This window comes from Syngnathus leptorhynchus, chromosome 6, assembly GCF_054491065.1.
Source record: "Syngnathus leptorhynchus isolate UIUO chromosome 6, UIUO_Slep, whole genome shotgun sequence".
Lineage (NCBI taxonomy): Eukaryota > Metazoa > Chordata > Actinopteri > Syngnathiformes > Syngnathidae > Syngnathus > Syngnathus leptorhynchus.
The window spans coordinates 1,513,427-1,536,230 of NC_141200.1; the positions used below are offsets into that span (position 1 = coordinate 1,513,427).

Here is a 22,804-nt window from a genome sequence, read left to right on the forward strand (position 1 = left end):
ATCATGGTATAATCCATTTTCTAGGTCAAGGAGAGGGAAAACGGAGACAATTTGAGGAAGGGGATATTTCTACAAGCATTTCCTTACTCACTTCATCCTGAGCTAAAACTGAACAGGCCCCAAGCTCTCGGACCAATCCAGTTGTTGTCAATGCGGCTGCCACCAACGCGATGGGCCAGATAAGGGACGTGGCGGACTTCCGTTTTCCTCAAACTGGAGGACCCCTCCATGGGAATGTTGTGCCCCCAATTTACTTCCCAGATGACAGTTTAACGTGACTTCTTTGTTTACATGCAGAAACACAAGCCTGGAAATCAGCCCAACATTTTTTTTTATGTCCAATCTGTTGTCATCTCAATGTGTAAACTGTCGCTAAGCTACAGCGTCTCTATCCCTGAGGAGCTCCAAATTAATGGCCACTATCATTATTAATGGTGTCATCAACTAGACTAGAGGACTAGAAGAAAGCAGTTCAAACCAGTTGGAGAGCTCATCCCGCTAAATCCTGTCTGGAAAGCATCTCAACTGCAATCACCAAGCCAGAAAAGGAGAATGTGCTGCACAATCAATCATCTTATGTCTTTAAAACATGGACAGACACAGTAAGAGTCTCAAGCCTGGGGTGCCAGGGAACTACAACATTTAAATAAATAAGTAAATGAATAAAGAATATAAAAAAAAGACCTCCAAGGCTTCTCTAAGGCTTTGCCAGCAACATTACAACTTCTCGCTGCCAGAATGGCATAAAAAAAAGAAAAGATAAAATACGCAATTCATGTTATTATTTATTATTAAGTCATATGATCGGCTGCAACTTTCATACCAGAGATAAATCAAACTGTGTTGGAGCCATTATCTCTGAAGGGAGTTGTATCTTTCTGTAAATCACTTTTGTTTTATCTGTGGAATAAAAAGTAATTGATTGTAATAGTTGGGAGAAATTGTACCCTTGTTGTAATTCACTTTTGTTATTCAAGTTTTTTCTTCGGCAAAATTTTAGCCACTGAACTTAAAAAGCAAGATGGCCGCCTTAAGTCAAATGTATGGACAATGAGCTAGCATGTCCATTTTGGGAAAAAAAGCAAGATGGCCGCCTTAAGTCAGATGTATGGACAATGAGCTAGCATGTCCATTTTGGGGAAAAAAAGCAAGTCAGATGCGAGTCTCCCATGTCCATTTTGGAATTTGCAAAGAAAAAAGCAAGATGGCCGCCTTAGGTCAGATGTGAGTCTTCCATGTCCGTTATGGAATTTGTGAGGAAGCTTTGAAACCCAAAACCACCAAAGCGTGAGGCAGACGCGCTAACCGCTACTTCACTCGTAAGGTCATGGCCGTGTTAAATGGATTCCCCCGCTGTGACATAAGAAAACATTCGCTTGCCTCGTGTGACAGCCAGCACACGTGAGGTCACAAGTGGCAGGAAATTGGAACACCAATCTGGGAACACTTGGGTGAATTTATTTATTTTTCTATTTGATATAGAGCAGGAAAAGTCATTTTAATGTGATGATCTTTTCTTCCCCTCTTCTAACAAAAAATAAAACACACAACGTCTGCTGGCATAAATTTCAAAAAGTCTCCACTGACCGTGTCCTGTTTTTGTCTCCGTGGGGTCAACAAGCGAGGTCACAAAACATTTTTTTTCACCTCTTTTTTTTCTCTCCTGTTTTGGACCCGCTGCTCGCTTGACAAATGCAAACAGTCGGCGGGAACATCTGGAAAAGATTTGCTTGTTTTCTCATCGAACTTCGCACTGGTAAACTTTGAGTCACACCAGTGGAGAATCAAAGAGGTTGCGAGACACGGTGAGGACATCCACGCATGGTCGCGTCGGGGAAATGTTCACGGGATCACCGAGGGGCAGAAAAACAACATGTTATGAAATTGACCCAGCAGAACTGATAGATGGCGCCAAGTCACTATTTATTTGCTGTCAAAAAAAATGTTTGGCTAAAGGATACATTTACGGTTCAATTATAAGCATCTTCAAATTACCATTCATCAAAAATAATAAAAAAATTGACACATGTTGCCAGCTCATAATTCAAAACAGTTGCTGAACTGGCACAGCGGGGGATATTGCGTAACATGTTGTTCACAGATGTAACTTATGAGACAGAAGGGTGTCGTTGCTTTCTGTGAAGTCATCAATCGACACCATTATTCATAATTTGGACTTTGAGATAAACAGAAAAAGTTCTGGAAAGGATTTGAGCTCTCAGTAGAATTTGGATATTATACTTCAAATATGCCCACATAGTGCGGCAATTTGAACCTCAACCAAAAAGAAAACTACATTTGAATTCAAACAAAGTTTGCTGTGAATGGATTCATTTAGGAATTTAGATATGCAACACTTGTTTTTCCAAAGAAAAAAATCTCTTCCAGTGTTTACAAATAATCAATATCAAAATCCATTTATACCACAAAAATTTGGCATGTAAAACGGGTGTGTAGACTTTTTATATCCACTAAACATTTACTACTGGGATGATCAGGATGAAACATTTTGCTCATTGCTCACAAAACGGAAAAAAAATAACAATAAAAAGAGTCATCACCAATAAATGAGCGACGGAAGCCAATTCTTCGGCATGGTTTGGACCGACGGAAGATTGCCGGCTTGCTTTTCCTTTCAGTCATCACCCGAACAACCGCAACCGCGGGAACACACTGAAGTCGCACTCCGGTTCGCGTTTCAATGTCAATCACGTGAAACCCGATGGAAAAGTCATCAGAACATTCGAAAACATCCTCCAAACAGTCCGGCTCTTGTTACCATGACAACCGGGGACAATTGCGTGCTGACTCTCAAACTGAGATTTTTTTTCAGAAATTCTTATTTGTTATTTTCCCCAATGCATTTCATTCATCATTTCTTTTTTTAACTCTACGACACGACGCTTTCCTCCATGGGAAACGGGATGTCTGCCATCAGTTTACATCCTGACACGCATCACAACTTCAAGCATCAGTGACACAAATGGCAATTTCCCAGCCGCCAACGCCCTCCCACGCCTCCCGTCGGGGATCCCACGCGCCATCGGGGGAATTGGACAGATCTTAACAGTCCAAAACAAGCCAGGGTGGGGGGGGTTCTCGGTAGGACGTAGACCTGGTTCCATAGTGGTGGCGTGCATGTCAACAGAGAAGGCGCCACTGTTCAAATACACAAGGTACTTGTCAAGTGAGGCGGCAGCCGGCCAGCCTCACCTTGGATTGCGCAATCCCTCACAAACTCCATCTTGGAGGCTTTTTACAAACTTTTGTGACGTATCCTCTTTCTTCCATGTTTTATTTTCATATAATAAAACACAAGTCGGTGCCATTCGTCTTCCACGCGGACGTCTTTGATATTCGAATGTTCCAGGAGCTCACCATAATATTGTTCAATATACATTGCAAGGATAAAACCTATCTGATTTTTGATGAAAACTCGGGTTAACTATACAACTATATTTCTTTTCCCCTGACTCCTCTGGTGCTTAATCATTTGCAAGATTGTAATTTGTGGCCTGATTTGATACATTCAACTATTACCAGCAGACAGCAGCCGTGCTCTGTTGAAACTTTTGATGAATTAACATACCACATGGACTCGAAATATGCCAGAGACCCGTCACCTATATGCGAATGAAGTTTTTGCCTGCTCCTCTAACATCCCAAGAGCAATAGTAAGGCCGACCGCAGAGTGAAAGGTCTTTCTTGGCCTACGTTCAGCCTCGCAGTTCATCCAAAATGTGTTGGAGGGCCGCAGAAGATGGCTGAGCAGCAGGCATAACACCCCCCCCCCCTCCTCCTCGTCCTTCTTCTTCCATGTGAAAGTGAGCAAATGTTTTCTTAATGGAGCTTGCCGTTGTCTCGGCACGTCCGCCTTTGTTTGCGGTGCGAGAGCGTTCTCGCGAGAGTTTTGGCATCAAAATGATTCATTGCCGTTCGTAGAAAGCCGACATTCCGAGGAACCTCTGACACCACGGGGTTCGGTTTCCGAGGCGCTGAGAGTCAAACGGGGGAGGTGGAGGAGTTTTGCGCCGTCGACTATTGTCCGCTTACAACTTTTGTCCCTGACAGCTTGGAGATTGTTTCATTCCAGGATAAAAATGGCCACAAACGACGTGTTTTGAAGGAGCCGTTAGTATGTGGGAAGCTAGCCAAGGAATAAAAAGAACTGCAAATGGCTTTACTTTTTGTAGCCTCTCACTTTTTTTCCTATTAAATTCTGTTGTCAACAAGCAGACAGCGCTAATTGTGGCTGTGTTCTGGTTTTTTTTTTAACTAATCACCTGCGTCTGCTGACATTTGAAATAACAGCAAATTCTCCTTAGTTGGAGAGTTAAATGTCTTTGCAGGATTTTTTTTAAATGTCTGACTTAAAAAAAAAATGGTAAAAAGAAGCAAGTTTAGGATGACCTAATATTTAGATTTTTTATTTATCTTCTCAGCTACAAGTGCTAATTATATGGGCTGCGAGGCATTTAAATATGTTCTGTGTGTTCTTATTTTTTTTCTTTCTTTGTTTTGACTGTCAACTAGGCAACAGGATGCAACAGAAATAAAACTCCACTGAGGGAAAAGTTATGTACGCTTCTTAGCAAGACTTTGATTCATTTGTGAAGGGACTTCCAACTGAGAGCTACTAGCAACAGACGAGCTCATATTTTGGAGGGTTGGCTCACGCACTGAGAAAATACATTTTCCTCAGCCGGGCTTGTTTTGTATACGTGCGGTGGAATTCAGTGGCTACTTGTTATCTGCTTCACATAAACATCCCTTGCCAACTTGGGACCCTCGGGCATTGCAATTTGGATCTTTGAGTCTTGGAAAAGTGAGCAACATAGTTGGAGGTGGTCTGAATTCTTTTTTTTTTTTTTTTCATTGTGGTTGAGTAAGAATTGGCGGTCACAGTGATCTGTGAGAAGGTTGTTTTGGTTAAAAAAAAAAAAAAAAAAAAAAAAAAAAGGCCAGGTCATTTATCTTGTTAGGTCATGCGGCTATGACAGAGTGGAAAAAAATAAAATAAGCGCTGTCATCTGTACGGAAATATGTTGCACAAGGCGCCGCAGCTGCTCCGATATGCATGCGTTTAGTTCGGGGGCGACTGTGATGGATGCTCGCAGGTTGTCAGGTAACGCGTCAAGCTGCATCTGAGGCAACACTTGATCAACGCCAAACGTCTTTGACGTCCGTCCGTCGGTCGGTCGGTTTGCCCCCTTTCTTTGTCAGCCCGCTTATGCTCATGAGATTTATCGCCAAGACGAATTCATCACCCCCCCCCCCCAAAAAAAAAAAAAGATCAGCATCGTTCATTTGTATTTGCCTGCCAGGCAAAGGAGTTCAGATGAGGGGAAAGAAAGATATTGAAACCATATTGAACGGCTACATTTGTTTTTATGAAATAAGTTGACACCGCAATGAGGTAAATGTACGGAGAAATGTCTTTTGGTTTCTTTCTGAGTGGACTTGGAAGTGATGGCCATTATGAGACCCCCTAAAATCAGCACATTGGAAAAGTATCATCTGAATCCGGCCAAACACCACGTTTATATTTCTTTTAATATTTAATAAATTTATATACATCATTAACTCTTATTTTTATTAATATTATTATTATTGTTATTAATATTATTATTATTATTATTTCAATAAAAAAATATATATTTTGAGTCATTTTTTTCAAGTAACTAAAATCACTCCAATTGCGAATAAAAATTGAAAATATGTACACCGTACTCTAAATGTTATTTCATGAGTTCAACTTGGAAAATGTCATCCCGGACTGATCTGAGTGGATAAGAACAATAGTCCACTTATGTGACAGCAGCATATTAAATCTGTATTTTTTTTTTTTCCTACGCGGTCTTCCTTTCTTCCTCGGACGTCACCGCTTGCACACGCACACACATTTGCCTCACTTACAATAAATCATTTGATTGGCTGCTGTGTCATGTTGGAAGAGTTGAACCGAATTATCTGTTGACGTTCCTATTTTGCTCAGTCCGAATAATGACGCGAGGAACCACTTGTAATGACACCAACAAATTGACCTGCTGATTTATGTGGCGTGGCGTGCATTCATTTTGTCGCTTTTGCAAACTTGTGGATATCTGTGTTCCAATTAGTATTTAGAAGCCGTGCAGGAGGTCTGGAAAACAAATGGCAGCTCTGCGTGCTGCTACTTTGCAATCGTCTTCAGCGTTGCACAAACGAAAAGCCGAATGAAAAGTGATCGCACGTGCAGCAGGAGGATGTGCAACAGTCCACGTCTCATCTCTCCCCAGTAGAATCTTTAATAAAGACAGAATTGCGGACCACTTTATTTACCCCAAATGAGATACGGTCAAATCCCGAGCGTGCGTATCGAGAGAAGCTCCATTTGTAATCCAATGATGTCTTATTGTGAGCGTTATTAGTACTATAGCTACCATTAGCTTGCAGGTACAGAGAGAAGCAATAAAAGATGAAGAAAATAAAAGGAATTCAATTTCATGTGAGGCCTTTCTGGTCTTGACATGAAATGGTTATGCAGAAGCAGGTCAAAGTCAAAATCTGCTTTATTGTCAATTTCTTTACATGCCAAGACACATAAAGAGATCGAAATTGCGTTTCCCGCTATCCCACGGTGACAAGACATATTACAAAACATCCAAGAAAACAACACAAAAAGTAAAAACAAGAAGGCACATACAATGAATAAACAAGAGGGATGAATAAATAATCAATGTTGCTAATTTTGCGCAGGAGGGCTGCGCCGATATGGGAGCGCTCACAGCCGACTTGAAGCCATCATAAATGATGAAATAAAATTGAAATTAGACCCTATGGACTTTTCTTTTGTATAAGCTCAAAAGTTTCAAAAGTCCAGCCAGCCATCTGTTCCCTACGGACTTCAATTGCATGACGCTAATGCTAAGACAACAGAATGGCTCCCCAAAAGTACGCAGGTAATCCGGGGATCATCATTGGAATGAAAGCGAAGCTTTTCTCCTATTTTTATGTTTATTTTTTACAACCCAGCTAGAGTGCACATTTTCTTCAAGCTGTTATTATAAAAGTGTCTCATTTCTCCATTTTGTTGCTTTAAGTGGTTTGAGGCTTTCCAGAAGCAACGGTGCGGAGAAAGCAGGATTCAATGAGGCTGTCAACTCATACAGCTCTTCAAGAAATACGTCGAAGCCTGACTGTCAAGTGGAGCTGCTGCACGTTGTGTGCATTTTATTTCTTTTTGGCCGCCAATCGGGACAATGTAAGCAAAAAGTCAGGTGTTGCTTCGAAGAAAAGCAGCCAATGCTCACGACGCAATGCCTGCGGTAAATAACATTAGCGGCTGTATATATTCATTGACATCTTTTGGAGATGACGTTATAAATGTACGCTCCAAAATAAAAGACAGCACACTCTTAAACAACTTGCAGTGATTTAAACATCATCTCTCTTTCCCCATCTGCAAGTCGTTCCTTTTCAAACAGTGAACGCGTAGAATCGAAGACTGATGATGTTTTACGAAAGGACAGGCCCAACGTTCTCGGACTCCGGGTCCCTTTGTCAGATTAAATTTGAATGTCGCCAATCCAGCAATGGATGGTGACAGGCAGAACAATGCAATGAGTGGCCACTAGAGAGCAGACCGTGTAACAGCCATGTCATTCAATATAGCTAGCTAGCGCTGGCTTGCTAGCGCTGACTGGGTATAAACACACTTACTAGCAATCAGAATTGATTTCTTTTGATATTTTTTGGAGCGCATGTGACAATAACCAAGCAAAAAAAGATGTGTTTATGGTATTTGTCCCAATGTGGGAGAAGATCAGAGCTGGTGTGATGAATAGGGTCACTTTTCCACGACACAGACACTCCCACAGATTAAATAAGGAATAAACTGTCTTTTTGCCCCCCCCCCGCCCCTATAAAGACACAACTCTCGAGTAACATCACGTACCAGATGATTTGTGGAGAAAAAGTGTGGGAACGCACTCATGGAAAGTGAATGGAAAAAGGCAGAAAGGTTGATCAGAATTTGAGGCAACGACACGCTGAGGGCTAATTCTCATCACTCCTTTCTCCTTCCCTCCATTCACACGCGAGTCCTTTTTTCGGAGCACAATTGATTGTCCATCTTACTCAATTAGCTTCACTTACCACAAACAATAAATGGATTACAGTCATCAAAATGTGCCTCTCGGTGAAAACACACCATTGCTTAGTCAGGGGTCCATTTCTTGAAGTGGAAGTAGAGTTTATTTGCTAGTCTGAGCTGTCACTGAATGTCATGTGGAATGCAGACGGGATTTGAATCAAATCAATTCCCCTTTTGGCTTTCACTATCTCTGGGATATTAAAACACAGCGAGGTCCACAGCGTTGCCAGGCTTCGCATACCAGACTTCAACGGGTCACGACACGATACAGAGACACAAATGAAAACGCCTGACGAAATGGATTCAAACGTTGGGTGTCAAAGGTATACACACCCTTGTGCAATGGCAGTTTTGGCCTCGGAAAGCAGAATTGTGCACTGTCTCTTTAACATGTTTTAAAAAAAAAAGGGAAAAAAAAAAAAAGGAGCGAACTGCAGCCGTTTTCCGCTTCCTGTGTTGACTTTCGCTTCGTCAGGTAAGAAGGGACAGTTTTGTGCGATTCATGATTGTTTTGCTAGGTTCATTTTCAAAACAAAACAAGGGTTCTATTTAAACTGGTCTCAAAGTCCACTCTTGGATGGGTCAAATTTGAGTATTCTTCTTTAGTAATAACATTCACGGTTCTTTCGAATAACACTGTTGACCCGGTCATCTCCATCGTCTGCCTTGTACTTGCATATTCTTCAGCATGTCCAGTACATGTCGGAGAACCCCGTGTTGTCATTGTGCTTGATACGCTTTGATCTCTCTCCAGAAGATGGATGAGATATCATCTAGTGCAGGCAGCGCCCCGGTCCCTTCCGCCGAAGTTCCTCCACTAAGGCAGGGCGAGAGCTTCCACGTCTTCATCAGCTACAGCAGCACCGACTACCAGTGGACGCACGGACTCATTGAGGAACTCGAAGCCCGAAGCCTACGCGTCTGCTACCACGAGCGCGACTTCACGCCGGGACGCACCGTGCTGGAGAACATGTCCGAGTGCATCCAGGGGAGCCAGAAAGTCCTGCTGGTTCTCAGCTCAGAGTTTGTGAGGAGCCGCTGGTGTCTCCTGGAGGCCAACATGTCTCTATTCCGAGACTGCCTGGAGAGGAAGCCCATCGTCCCCGTGCTCCTGGAGCCGGACGTCTGCGTCCCGCTCCACCTATGTCACCTCACCTACCTGGAGGCCCACAATGCAGAATTCCTGGCCAAGCTACTAAAGGTGCTCTTCACCCCCAACCTGCAGCTCCAAGGCTCCACGGTGGTTCCCTACCAGCCGCCGTCCATCTACAACGGGAAGGCCCTCCAGCCTTTAACTGCCGTGAACGTGGAAAGTCTTCAGTCGTGGGACGCGGGCCAGTTTAGTGAGACGGACGTCCCGGACCAACTGCGCCTGATCATTGAAGACCAAACCAAGTACAGGGAGGCCATTGGCATCATCAACAGCGTGTCTCCTAAGAAAGTGTGGCTGCGGCCACTCTGGGTGAGGGTGATGTTCACTTATACCGGGGTGACTGTCATTTTCGGGTTAATAGCAATGATTGTGTACGTGTCACTTTCCGCTTCGTTTTATATTTTTCCCAAAACCCCCGCCTACAATTACACAGGAGAGCAGGTCATATGCTTTCTATGTTTCAGCTCCGTTCCCATCGGCTTGCTCGTTCAACTTTCTGTTTGGAAGCTCGAAGACAAAAAAGACGTCGTGAGGGAGATGCAAAAAGCTGTGGGTCAAGCCAACGCAATCCTCAGCAAGGAGAAGCTCCTGATGGGTTGTCAGTCCAATTCCGTCATTTATCTGGCCTACGTTTCCCTGGACGCTTGCAAAGGGGAATTTGCGGCCACGTTTCAGCATCCGGCCAGCGTGGAGGAGCTCTTTAAATTAGCTCTAGCCCGGTTCTCCTCAGGGTACGCCTGCTGCCTTGCTAAGCGGCACTTCCCCTTTCCTCAGCCTTGCCCCGGCCCGGCTCATTTGGAGGGAGGGGTGTGTTTTTGTCAGTACGTTTCCCAACAACTGAGCCGAGGGGAGTGGAAGTGAAAGTCTTGCGAATGGTACAGTCAAATATTTTGTTGGAAGAGGAGCCAAAAATGGATATTACACTGACGACACAGTATACTGAAATATCGGATTTTATTTTGTATTTTTTAACTTTCTGATTAAATGGATGCATTGTACTGCAGTATGCTCTCTCGGGTTTATGTCTGAAGAATGACTTGAACTTTTTTGTAATTCCTTTTGAAAATTAATCAAATAAATGCCAAACAATCTCTTTGCGTTGACATTTGATTTCAAAATGAGTTTGTCAACAAAATGTCTACATAAAATGCGAGTATTTATCGTATACGGTCAGAACCATATCTACAAAAATTATTTTTATAATCTACCTATTGCTAGCAGTGATTCCTAAACCTATAAATTGACCTCATTTGTTTGCTTTTTTTTTTTTTTTACAACCAATTATGACACAGCAACTTGCTTATGTAACATTTAATGTGCAATAAGAAAACAAATTTGGTCAAGATGTGAACCCAATGCCATATTGTAGATTAAAGGGTCAATATTTGCCATTCTTTATAACATTTTAAGCAGGGACTCAGGATATGAGACGACCTTTATCAAAAAAGTGCGAACAAACAATGACACTGATGAGAAGATTGGATGACGACAGGGTTGACCGGCGGGTCAGCGGTCGCAGTGTCGTGTTTGATGAGCAGTAAAAATGTGCCCTCAATTAAAATCCAATCAAGACCGTGAAGCATATTGCCGTAAAGCGGAAAATGAGAACAGTCCGTCTTATCTTGTCCAATGCTTATGTCGTCGTCGTGTATCTGTGTCAAGTCTTTATTTACTGTCCCGTTTTATTCAAGCCCCGCTCATGAGGTACATCAATGAGAGCTGCATCAAAAGATATACAGTAGCCATTAACTCAACAATATCTTTATTATTGGGCTTCTACTTTTGAAGTGAGGCAGATTTGGTCTGGCCTCACTGACAGTTAAAAGCAGATACTTAATGATACTTTAAAAATTTTTTTTAAAATAGACGTTTGTATTTTTAAAGCCACCCACATCACCATAAAAAAGTCATTGGTGTATTTAAAACAACTACATAAAAGCTGTCGCCAACTAGTGGCCTGAAATGCACATTACAACATTATCCGTTTATTTTGGCGCGCCACGGGAAAGTTTGAGCGACGTTAGTCTGCAAAAATCAGAGTTGTCTTTCACATCATTGTCACACAAGAGTAAGAATGAAAGTTGAATGCAAGGCCGTCCCTAATATTCTGATAACCTCATTGCAAAAGTACTGCACGAGTGTAATTTTTGGACCACGAGTCTCGTTCTCCGTGCCGCGTGCCAGGTGCTCCACGTCGGGAATGTCAGAACAAACATGATAAGTGGCCGTGAGAGGAAACCCGGCTGGGCCCGGAATAGGAACGACTCGATTGGACCTTTGTTGCGAGCCGCCGCCTGCGGCCGCGCGATAGCCGAGGGGACAGATTAAGCCCCCCGTGTGGAATTGTTTGATAAGTGACTTTGGCGTGCTCACATGCAGTTTGGACATCATTGACTGGACTGGCGCTGGTTTCATTTCCAGTTGATGACAGCCCGTGGGAGGGATAATTAGGAATAACAGTGATAATTATGATTCATGTGACATTTTGCCCTTATGGTGACACCATGATGAAGGATTTGCCCACAGACAAAGAATTGGATTTGTATTTCATTATGTTATTCATTACAAGATAACCAAGTTCAATGTACCTCGAGTCTACTGTCGTATACTCCGAAGTCTACAAATAAAACGGGGTATTTTTAAAGTACTATTTTCAAATTGCCGCCGCCGCCGGTCGTGATGAGAAGCTGCAAAGCGGCCACGGCTTGCCGTGCGTTGATAAGAGCCAATCGCTAACAAGCCGCCGGCCTCACCTGGAAAAAAAAAAAAAAAATCACTTCCATTTGCAGAAACTTGCAATCTTGTTCTTTGGGAAAAATCAATTCTGCATGATTGGAAAATGCCTGACAGTAAATAAAGAAGCGGAATGATTTGAGCTTCAAGGATGAAAGAAATGTGAGTTTTAGTAGGTTACCCTGCAGAATATTGGCACAAATCTTATGAAGTATCAAGCTGTTTGGCAGTTCTTTGGGGGAAAAAAAAAACAAAAACAAAAAACTGTGTCTGTTAATTGCCATTTCCTACTGAAATGAGCCATAACACTTGAGGAAAGCACATTCTCGTCCTTGCATCAAAATATATTTGCGCTTCCGCTACGCAAATGAACGTCTCATTGTCCCTTTGGAGGGAGAAGCTTTGAAGCCAAATTAAAAAAAAAAAAAAAGATCAATCAAAAAGATGCGGCCATTTTAAAGCCATCGAGACAAGAAAAAAAAAAAAAAAAACTCGGGGTAAATTATTCTTAAAAGCAATGAATTCAGCAACATCAGAGCATCTTTTCATCATTAGGTTCTGCTTTCATGTTATGAGGTAGCCTGGGATGCATAAAATGAAATCCATAGTGTTAAGCCATGGGGGGGGGACCAGGAAGTGACATCACTCATCCATCACAACCTTCTTAATATCGTTTTTTCCTCATCGTCAAGTGCGAGCCAATAACATCCTTCCGCCCGGGGGCGAGCCTTATTGCTCCCGTCTTACATGTTCATCTGGCCAGACGACCAAATGGATGCGTATCAATAACTGCTATGATTCGATTACGCAACGTCAGCGAGTATGAGAGCAGCCGCTTTTGATGGGAGTTTGCTTTTGCGGGTTCTGGGAAGATTTTTGGTGTGGGAATGGTCTTGCCAATTTATCCAGAGGATAATCATTACTCATGTGAGAAGTCTGGTTGATCCCAAAGGTGTTCAAAGGGGTCAAGTTCTTCCCTCAACCAAGGATTTTTTTTTTTTTTGCCCTGGGAGCAGCCAAGGGGAAATTCCCCACATTGTTCCCACAAAAAAAATGAAGGGGGGGGCCGGCCATATTGTGACCTTTCACCTTTCGAAAGGCTCCGACTCTCACCTGCAAAACAAACGGAAGAGAGACGGACGGCGATCTCCATTGACTTTGTCAAAATGAAAACCTTGTGCGGCCATATTTGCACATGACTATTTTTGTCCAGGCTGAGTCAGCGTTCATTAGCGACGAGCAGCCGAGAGAAGGAGAGTCAGATTTTTTTTACGTTTGATCATTTGACTCATCTATCACCCGAGTGACGCCAGCTGCGGCCTCTCGCCGATTCATTTCTGACTTTGTGACGAGTCGTTTTAATTTGCCTACTGACATTCCCGTCGTGTTTCCGTTAAGCTGCCGCGATTGCAAAGATGTTTCCAGTTTTCAGACGTATCCTTCCTTCGTTGGGCTTCAACTAATGGCTTTCCATTAGATTATTCAAACAAAAAAGTTCGCCCGATTTAACTTTTCAGACCCGGTCGAGACTTTTACAGGTGAACTTGATTTGAGCTTCTCCAAACTTTGAAAAGTGCTCAAGACCAAATTCATTGGAGCTTGCAGCCATAAGGAAAAAAAGTCAGAAACGAATGATCCAGATGACAATCAAAGCGGTGAAGCTAAATTGTACCGACGCACTCAAACGCCTCATTACGAGTAAAAAAAGGTCATGGGGTTTTGTGTCAGAGTAGAATGGCCCGGCCGGCGAGCAATGGGCGAGAACGTTCCCTGCCCCGCCGTTTCGAATCACATTCAATTTGTTGGCCAATTGTTATTTTTGCAGATGCTAACAAAATATGTGTCCTTTTATCTCCATTTGCGCCGTCTGATCAACAGCTGCAGTCAAATGATGGCACTTAGAAAAAATAAATAAAAAACCGACTTGGGCGATTCTGTGGTTGCAAATATCGGTCGGCCCTCATCCTCCATTTATGGGGCTGGAAAGTATTTGATCACATTTATGCTTGTTCGTAATTGGACCCTCAATGTGAAGCAGTAGCACCGTGGAAAAGGAAAATAAGGATAATAATGATGTCATAAAATATCAGTGTGTAAATTGTATGACGCTAAAATAACATTTGTGCACGCTCAGAAATGGTTCATATTTAAATGTAGCGCCTGATTTTATTTTATTTTTTCCCCTTTCCATTCTTATGGCAAAAAAAATCAAATAAATGCAGTTGGCTGGCTGGCAACCCGTTTATTTTGAATTGAGTCCCAAAATTGTTGTGGTCAAACATTGCTTCAGGAGTTGCCACTGATCTTTAAGTGCATCATGACAAAAGTTCCAACCAGGCTGTAATAATGGCATGATGATGTTTAATCCGGTTGTGGCATCAACCCTCGAACCACAATTTGTCGAACAAACGTAATAGCAACTGCGCTTGTCCAGGGTGCCCATTGCCGGGAAAAAAAATTCTGCAGGACCGCACATGAGCAGGAGACAAAATTAAATTACTGCTCCTGTAGAATGTGAAAATTCACTTGGGGTCAGATTTCATTTTCTGTCTGGCTTTTTTTTTTTTTTTTTTAACCGGCACATGTACACATGGCACTCGTGCTACTGGATGGCCATTAAAATGCACGAGGTGTCGAAAGAACATCGCGGCCTCCGTCTGGCGCGCTTTATTAAACACGGCCACATTCCTTTGAAGCGTGACATTTTATATGCATCTGACATGAAGCGTACATGGCATTCTTAGACAGACGGATCATTTCAAGTCCAAGTAGTGCAACCGAGCCAGAGCCATGTTTGGTAAGAGTCGTAACAAGTGCATTTAAACGCTGCGTACCTGGTAGTTTTGGGGTCTGGAGTGAAAATAGACTAAATAAACACTTGGGGGGGCATAAAAAAATAAAATAGAAACACTGGAATTTTTGGGTATTTACAATTTCATGCCTTACTTTAAAAAAAACAAATAAATATATCTATAAATAAATATATTAAAAACACTGGAATTTTTGGTATTTACATTTTCATGCCTTAAAAATAGTACCTATAAATAAAAAATAAAAATAAATTCATATAAAATAAAATATAGAAATAAATAATATAAACAATATGTATAAACAATATAACCTATATTTCAGATTCCGCTGCATCAACAAAAATGACCATGTATTTAATTAAACATGGAGAGGGGAGAACAAGAAAATATGCTAACATTTTTTTGCCCTTTATGCTTTCTGTGACATCATATGGACAAAAAGCAAGCAGTATTAGCCACCATTGGAGCATGATAAGAAGGTAACCCTAATGGAAATAATTGGGACCGACTTCTCTACCTCTGGTAGACACGAGTGTCGCCGTGCTTCTGGGTCAACTTGACGATGTCGCGCCAAGTCTTTACGTTATGCGGCCAATGAGAATAATCCAGGCAACAGTTTAAATTAGATCTCCGAGAACCTCCTGGAGTGACGGCCTCCATAAACAAGAGATGATGAGCTCGGGGTGACCTCTCCACTTGAGTCCCGGACGGGAAGGGGGACACACAAACACGCACTGCTAGGATCGGCGGTGCAATCGTTGCCAAAGGCTTCAAAAATAGTTTCTTTGCTGCGCTCCCGGTGTGCGGCGGAAACGCTACCGAGTCATTTCAACTCTCCTGCGGGAAGTCTTAAAGGAAGTGCGGGCCAAGGGAAGGGCGAGGGGCCTCCCCAGGGTCTCCGCTTTGGACTGTTTGCTGAAGGAACCTTCGGAAATGAAGGAGGATATCTGCACAAATGAAGGTCCACTATCAGCGCGTGGATCGTAGAAATTGACCCACTGAGTACGAGAGAGGACCAACTCTGTTTTGCGGGGCAAATATTTCCGATTTTTTTGGGGCTCAGCAGTAAAACAGTCACCATAACATTTCCTACTTTCCTATTATCGAGGGATTTGGCGCCATCTTGTGGCATTTCAAGATGATGAAACTGCAAATAGGTACCAATTAATTAAACTTCATCTTGGACGTGCCAAATGTGCTGAAAGGAGTCAAAATAGAACTTCATGATTTGCCAAGCCGAAAAACTCCAAAGGGAAGCCTCACGTGCAAACAAATTTTTCCGTTGGCATTCCGTTGGTTAGCCGACTCCAAATAAGAAACACATAAGTGACATAAATCAGTCCTATGTGAGAGATAAGGCCGAGCATCCAGCTGTGGAAATCTTCCCTTGCAGCACAAACAACATTCCATTTTGTCAGTCCGCCACGAGACTCGCGTGACACTCGAAGTAACACGTGGTTCTTAATAACCACTCGCTCTTTGTCCTTTTTTTTGGGGGGGGGTTTGTTTTGCCTCTCGTATCCATGCTGGAGACTTGCGACATGTGCTGAATGTTCACAAGTGCTTCTAACGCAAAAGTGATGATTGGAGCCAGCAAGGAGGGATTATGGCACGCACGCTGTAAAAAAAAAAAAAAAAGTGTCGCCGCTTGTTTTGGAGGCAGTCAATTGGAAAGTCACACGGTGTTCACAGTCGAGCGGGCGACGGAATTATAAGAGCAGATTCCAAGGTGCTCTGATGACATTTAATGGAGATGTAACATCCTGTTCCATATTAAACATTGCAATTATAACGTTCATGTGGATTCAAAAGGAGAACAAATACACTTTTTCAAATTGAGACTGTGGTATAACGTAAATAATTCCGAAATTAGGAGTTCAAGCTTCTGCTAGGTGGAGGTGGGGGGGGGGGGGGGGGGGGGTGAGTATTAAAAAGCCTACTTAAATAACTCAAAATGATTGGTGGTTAATTGACTTTTGAAATAATTGGTCTTGGTCATTTTTTTTTTAATCGCAAAATCATCAAATATGAACGGGGGAGGTGTCAACTTTTCATATTGATATTAATTTTGGAGGGTGTCACTCAAACCAATGAAACATCATATTCATATTTGCAAAATATGACAAATACCTTTGAAAAAAAAGATTTCATATCTTTTATAACGGTTTCTAACACTATAAAAAATACAAAAATAAACTTACTCGAACAAGATAATTGCTGTTGATATCCATCCTGGTAAAGTGAAAGATGTCCCGCATTTGTATTGTCCCAAATTTGCTGAAACAGTCAGTAAAATGTTTGCCACAAACTAACAAACGCTTTGGGAGTTGTTGTGGCATGAATAAAGTCCAACTAAAAGCCTTTGTGTGGCTGAAATGTGTTGTCCTTTGTACACTTTGGTTGGGAGCACTTCCTGCTTCCACAATCTCCTGCAGTACCTGCGCAGGTGTTTGCATTAAAACGAGGATGGGTTCAAAGTTCGCGCTATGTTAGTGACGTCGAAATGAGAAAAAGGTGGGGTTAGTGACGTATGAAACCAATCAACCTCAACAGTCCATTTGAGAGTGCTGCCATAGGCGAGGGAAACGTGGGGATTTAGTCAGGATGCATAATTATGATTAAAAAAAAAATCTAAAATAAAAAAAAAGGGTTGTGAATTTCATGCCTTTTTAATAGATTGCATGCGCATTGATTTTTCCGATCCCGTCAGAATTTATAATCTAATAAAATTAGCATGAAAAAAAAATAGTATTGGCAAAACTGAACTTGCATTGTTTTCAGGTATCTGTAAAAAAATGCGACGCCAAATATGAGATATAATCATGACGAATCAAATGTTATGATGTTTTCTGTGAAAACACAACAAGAAACCCCAAAAAGTCAAATCAAATGGCTGATCCTTAAATTGTCCTCCAGTTCTAGAACGTTCAAAAAAAACTACAAGTTGGCATCATTTCCGACACATGCAGCTCCTGCATCTCGGGGGCGTGCGTGAGAATTTTTTTTTTTTTTTTCCAACCTTTCCGCTCTCCCGGCGTGAAATATGATTCGAGTTGAGAGGCTCCACGGCAGCAGAAGCAGCGGAGCAGCTCAGCGGGCATTTTCTCTCTCTCTCTCTCTCGCTCTCTCTCTCGCTCTCTCCTCACTTCGCCACGCTGCACAGCGCGGCGCAGCGCGGCACCTTATACGGCTCGGTGGGACAGCCCTCCTCCCGAGGCACAGTCAGGGTCGCCCCTCAAAGCTCAGATCAGCCACTATGCCCCACTGCTGAGAAGACGAGCAGCCTTGGTCCCACTCCATCATGGGGAGCCCCGGCGGCAACGACAGCGTCCCCCCGAACAGCTCGGACCCATTCGCGCGCAACGAGGAGGTCGCCCAAATGGAGATCCTGGTGCTGAGCATCACCTTCGTGGTGGCGGTGGTGGGCAACGTCAGCGTCCTGCTGGCCATGCACAACACCAAGAGGAAGATGTCGCGCATGCACCTCTTCATCCGCCACCTGAGCTTGGCCGACCTGGTGGTGGCTTTCTTCCAGGTGCTGCCCCAGCTTTGCTGGGATATCACCTTCCGCTTCTACGGGCCGGACTTTCTGTGCCGGATCGTCAAGCACTTGCAGGTGACCGGCATGTTCGCGTCCACGTACATGATGGTGATGATGACGGTGGACCGCTACATCGCCATCTGCCACCCGCTCAAGACGCTCCAGCAGCCCACGCGGCGCTCGTGCGTGATGATCGTGTCGACGTGGACGTGCAGCCTGGTGCTGAGCGTGCCGCAGATGTTCATCTTCTCGCTGAGCGAGATCGAGAACGGCACCAACGTCAAAGACTGCTGGGCGCACTTTATCGAGCCGTGGGGCGCGCGCGCCTACATCACCTGGATCACCGTGGGCATCTTCCTGGTGCCCGTGATCATCCTGGTGGTGTGCTACGGCTTCATCTGCCACAGCATCTGGAGAAACATCAAGTACAAGAAGAGGAAAAGCGGAGGCAACAAGGACGGGCTGATCGGCAAGAACTCGGTGAGCAGCATCACCACCATCTCCAGAGCCAAGCTGAGGACCGTCAAGATGACCTTCGTCATCGTCCTGGCTTACATCGTGTGTTGGGCGCCCTTCTTCACCGTGCAGATGTGGTCTGTGTGGGACGACAAGCTCCATTTCACCGGTGAGCGTGGAACTTTTCATGGCTACTTTGCGTGCGAATCGAGTTTAGCGCTCAAGCCGAGCTGGCGTTGTTTTACGCACGACTTTTACGCGCGTGTTTTGGGCTTAGCAAAGACAATAGCAACCACCGCCACGAAGCGTTTTTTTAATCACACGAGTTGAAACGACAATGAACAAATCACACAAATTAGGCCAGTGCTTGACCATTCTTTTCTATTTACCCAACTCAGGAAGAAAAAAAAAAATATCCACCACGACGATACTGTAAATAATAATATTCTCTATATAATAATCACAAGTATGCCTCTGGATAACCTCATATTTTTCGTAACATAAAAAAAAAACGTATTAACATTATTTTTAGTTCCTCCCACCCACCTTCCTTTTCATTCTTTAAAAATGTTTTGCTTATGTGCCGTGTGAGCGGCATGCTCGGTGCCCTGCGCACATTCTGACACCAAAGTGCCACTACCAACGAGTAGACGTGTTACACTTTATTAAGGAAGAAAAAAAAAAGTCATAAGCATGATCCCTGGGCTCAGTCGTTCCCCCGAGAGAGGATATCGCCTCACTATTTGAGAACACCTAAATGAGGCCAATGGTGGATCATCAGTGCGGGTCACATTACAAGTGTAAACACCATGTCAACTCATCTTGCCCGAAACGAAATATGCGGTCGTGATTGCGTTCGCATTTCACCAGCACATCAATTCAACTCAGCCGAGCCAATCAAGCGGGGTCGTCTCTCTCTCTCTCTCTCCGCAGATTCCGAGAACACGGCGGTGACGCTGACGGCGCTGCTGGCCAGCCTGAACAGCTGCTGCAACCCCTGGATCTACATGATCTTCAGCGGCCACCTCCTGCAAGACTTTGTGCACTGCCTGCCCTGCTGCCAGCGGATCAAGGCCGACTTCCGTAAAGAGGATTCGGACAGCAGCCTGCGTAGGACCACGTTGCTCTCCAAAGCTACCAACCGAAGCCCCACCGGAAGCTCGGGCAACTGTCGCGAGCTGGACAACTACCCCAAAAGCTCCGCTCAGGCTGAATAACAGCGCTGCCCGGCAACTGTTTACCGTGGAATGGAAAATGGAAGGTACGCAAACATCCAACCCACCGACGGGCCGGCCGGCGCCAGTGGAAACCAGGACACTCTAAAAATGATGTTCCGGCTGGGTTGTGTCTGCTTACATTTGTTTCAAAGGCCGGCGATGGAGAGGAAACGATGCAAAAAAGGCAGACTGATGACAAATGTACCATAGCGACGCCTTTGACATTGTTCCGTTGAATCTTGTTGTCTAATACGAAAGTTGGCACGGGCGTGTTGGAAAGCGGCGGAATGGTCTCGGCCCAAATTGCCATCACGCCGTCAAAAGAAACCGTCGTGAGTCGTAGCGTCGTGTGAAGGCCGAGAGTTGTCGAGCCCTGGCAAAAATCGGGAAAATTGAAACGGCCAGCCAAAAGATGCGAGCGGGGAGGCTCATAAAGCATCCACGCCAACTGTAAAATGTATTCCACACAAGCAAAGTCCCACAATTAACAAACTGGCACTCGCACTTTACACAAACGGGATTACGACGTGGGTTAGCGGCTCTAAAACATACTTCAGTTTCACTTGACACCAAACCAGAACATCTCAAACAAGGATAAGCAAATTCAACCGAACAGCAACATCAAGATTGAATTCAGATGTCGCCCAAAAATTCTTTCAAAAAAGAATGCTGCATTTTTGCTGTTGCGATTTTTGTCTCGCTTTGGCATGATTGTTCATTATCGTAAGATTGAGGATTTGTTTTTAAATGAGATAAAAAAAAAAAAAGTGCGATGGTGTTTGGGCAGTGGCGATGATGTCACGGCACTGCCTCGGGGCGCTCACAAATTGCTTTATTTGGCCATTTAGCATCTCACCGCATTCTCACGGAACCATCGCGTGTTCTGCTTTCTTCATCATCCCAACTTGGCTTTCCTTCATTAGAGCTCGGAGCAGTGCAGGGCAACTCGAACCCCTTCCTTCCTGTCAAAGTGTTTACAAAGAAAAAAAAAAAAGAACCTTTGGACCATACGGCGAAGACAGACGACGCCACGTCATCCTTCTTCGTGATCGGCCATCTTTGAAGTTCATTTTTTTTCTCTTGGACTGGAAGAAATCCTTTGACTGATCCTCTTTTGATTTTCAGGGTTTTTTTTCATGTTAGCTCGAGGTCCTGTTTCATGTTGCGTCAAGGTAGGGGGTCCTCGTTTGCGCAGGCTTCCGCCAAGGATGTTTCTCATCTGGCTTCTAGCGAAAAGGTTGGCGATGGGATGCGCCGAGACGAGCTGCCAGTCGGAGGAGCACCTCTTGACCCCCGCGCATCCCTCCCGCGGCCTCCTCGCGCATTCCTCGCACACCACGTCAGCTTTATTCTCTTCTGGCATCCTGCGCTGATGGCTGCTTGGGTACTGGGAAAGGAGGAGGGGGGGGGGGGGGGGGGGGGTTCAGGGTGGAAGGGGGCTTTGTTTGGGCTTCAGATGTACACAGTTTCCTGCCTGCACATTTATGTGGAATGTAACACTGTAGATGTGATTAGCGCTGGGATACTTCAAAATGTGGATGTATTCAGTCATTTGTGATATTGTCATATTTGTGTTGCTTAATAAAAGCTTTGCTTTACGTCCATGGAATTGAAAAAAAAAAATTGCTCCTTAAATCAAACTTTAGATTATAAGTGACCAAGGCTGCCGATATTTTAGGTATCGACTAATCGATTGGATTACCCAATGAATCGAATACTAAGAGAACCTATCATCATAGAGTTGTTGTTCCTTAAATAAAAGTTGAGATCAGAAGTGACCAAGGCTGACAATATTTTAGGAATCGGTTACTCGATTGGATGGCTCGATGAATCGAATCCAAGACACTATCATTTATGAACCTTTTTTTGTTTGGCGAACAACTAGACACAAAAAAGCAATGTCAGACAAGAAGACTCGGCGGTGATGGTTTTCTACTTCTGTAAATGAAAAACAGAAGCGGAAATCGACCAAAATAAGAGCAGCATCGACGCTAAACTTTCCCCGTCTTGGCTCAGTAACCACGTGACTACGGTCAGACGGTTCCATCGTTGCCATGGCGACTTCATCGGTAAAGCAAACTTCACCTTTGTATCGGTCCTTACAAAATGGAACTTCCACCTCCGCAATGTTTTGTGATTGAACATTTTTGGGAAATGCAATGGAAAGCACTCAGTTGCTTTTCTATATTCCAACACGCTTGTTTGGTATACACTTGTTGCCTAGCAACAGCCCCTCCCCTCCCCAACAGTTTTCACCAAAGCTTTCATCAAGAAGCTTTACACGTCTTGATGACTTGACCTGTGGACAAGCAGCCGGTGTTGATTTCCAGCTTTGACGCTAAGCTCCAGCGGCTGTGCGCATATCGACAATCAGACCTCATTGTCTCCTAATTGTCTGTGCGCTTACATTCACGTAGAAATATAAATCGATCTGGAGCTGGCGTGTTGGAAATTGCTCCAAAATATTCAAAGTGATGCCTTTGCTCAAAGATACCTTCAGGAAGTCTGACTATCTTATGCACGCTAGTTTCCGATTCCACCTCAAGGTATGAATACATAAGTAGTTATGATCATACGCTGGTCACGGACAAAATTATTTTTCCTGCTATTTCCTTGCAGCGGATATAGGCGCTGCAAAAACAAAGCGGCAAAAGGAAGCGCACCAAGTGAAGGCCTTATCTTGCAATCAACCAACCTTTTAGGATGCCGTCATGAAAATTCAAATGCACGCATCCTAGCGTGAAGACGACAATTGTTTTC

General features: G+C 43.8%; 2 protein-coding genes and 1 long non-coding RNA gene across 3 annotated transcripts; 2 read left to right on the plus strand and 1 right to left on the minus strand.

Annotated features, from left to right (window-relative positions):
- The first annotated feature begins 8,616 nt into the window (after positions 1-8,616).
- On the plus strand, positions 8,617-10,380 carry LOC147055136 (uncharacterized). Its single transcript, XM_085914614.1, has one exon. It carries the CDS (start codon positions 8,892-8,894, stop codon positions 10,146-10,148), a length of 1,257 nt encoding a protein of 418 aa, XP_085770740.1. The 5' UTR covers positions 8,617-8,891; the 3' UTR covers positions 10,149-10,380.
- Positions 10,381-14,206: 3,826 nt separating this feature from the next.
- Positions 14,207-19,070, minus strand: LOC147055137 (uncharacterized). The gene is made up of 3 exons (XR_015066453.1): positions 18,707-19,070; positions 17,032-18,623; positions 14,207-16,448 (listed from the first exon to the last, which is right to left on the minus strand). It is a non-coding gene; the product is annotated as an uncharacterized LOC147055137 (long non-coding RNA).
- avpr1aa (arginine vasopressin receptor 1Aa) lies at positions 17,975-21,429 on the plus strand. The gene is made up of 2 exons (XM_085914716.1): positions 17,975-18,996; positions 19,761-21,429. Exons 1-2 carry the CDS (start codon positions 18,132-18,134, stop codon positions 20,042-20,044), a joined length of 1,149 nt encoding a protein of 382 aa, XP_085770842.1. The 5' UTR covers positions 17,975-18,131; the 3' UTR covers positions 20,045-21,429.
- Positions 21,430-22,804: the final 1,375 nt, after the last annotated feature.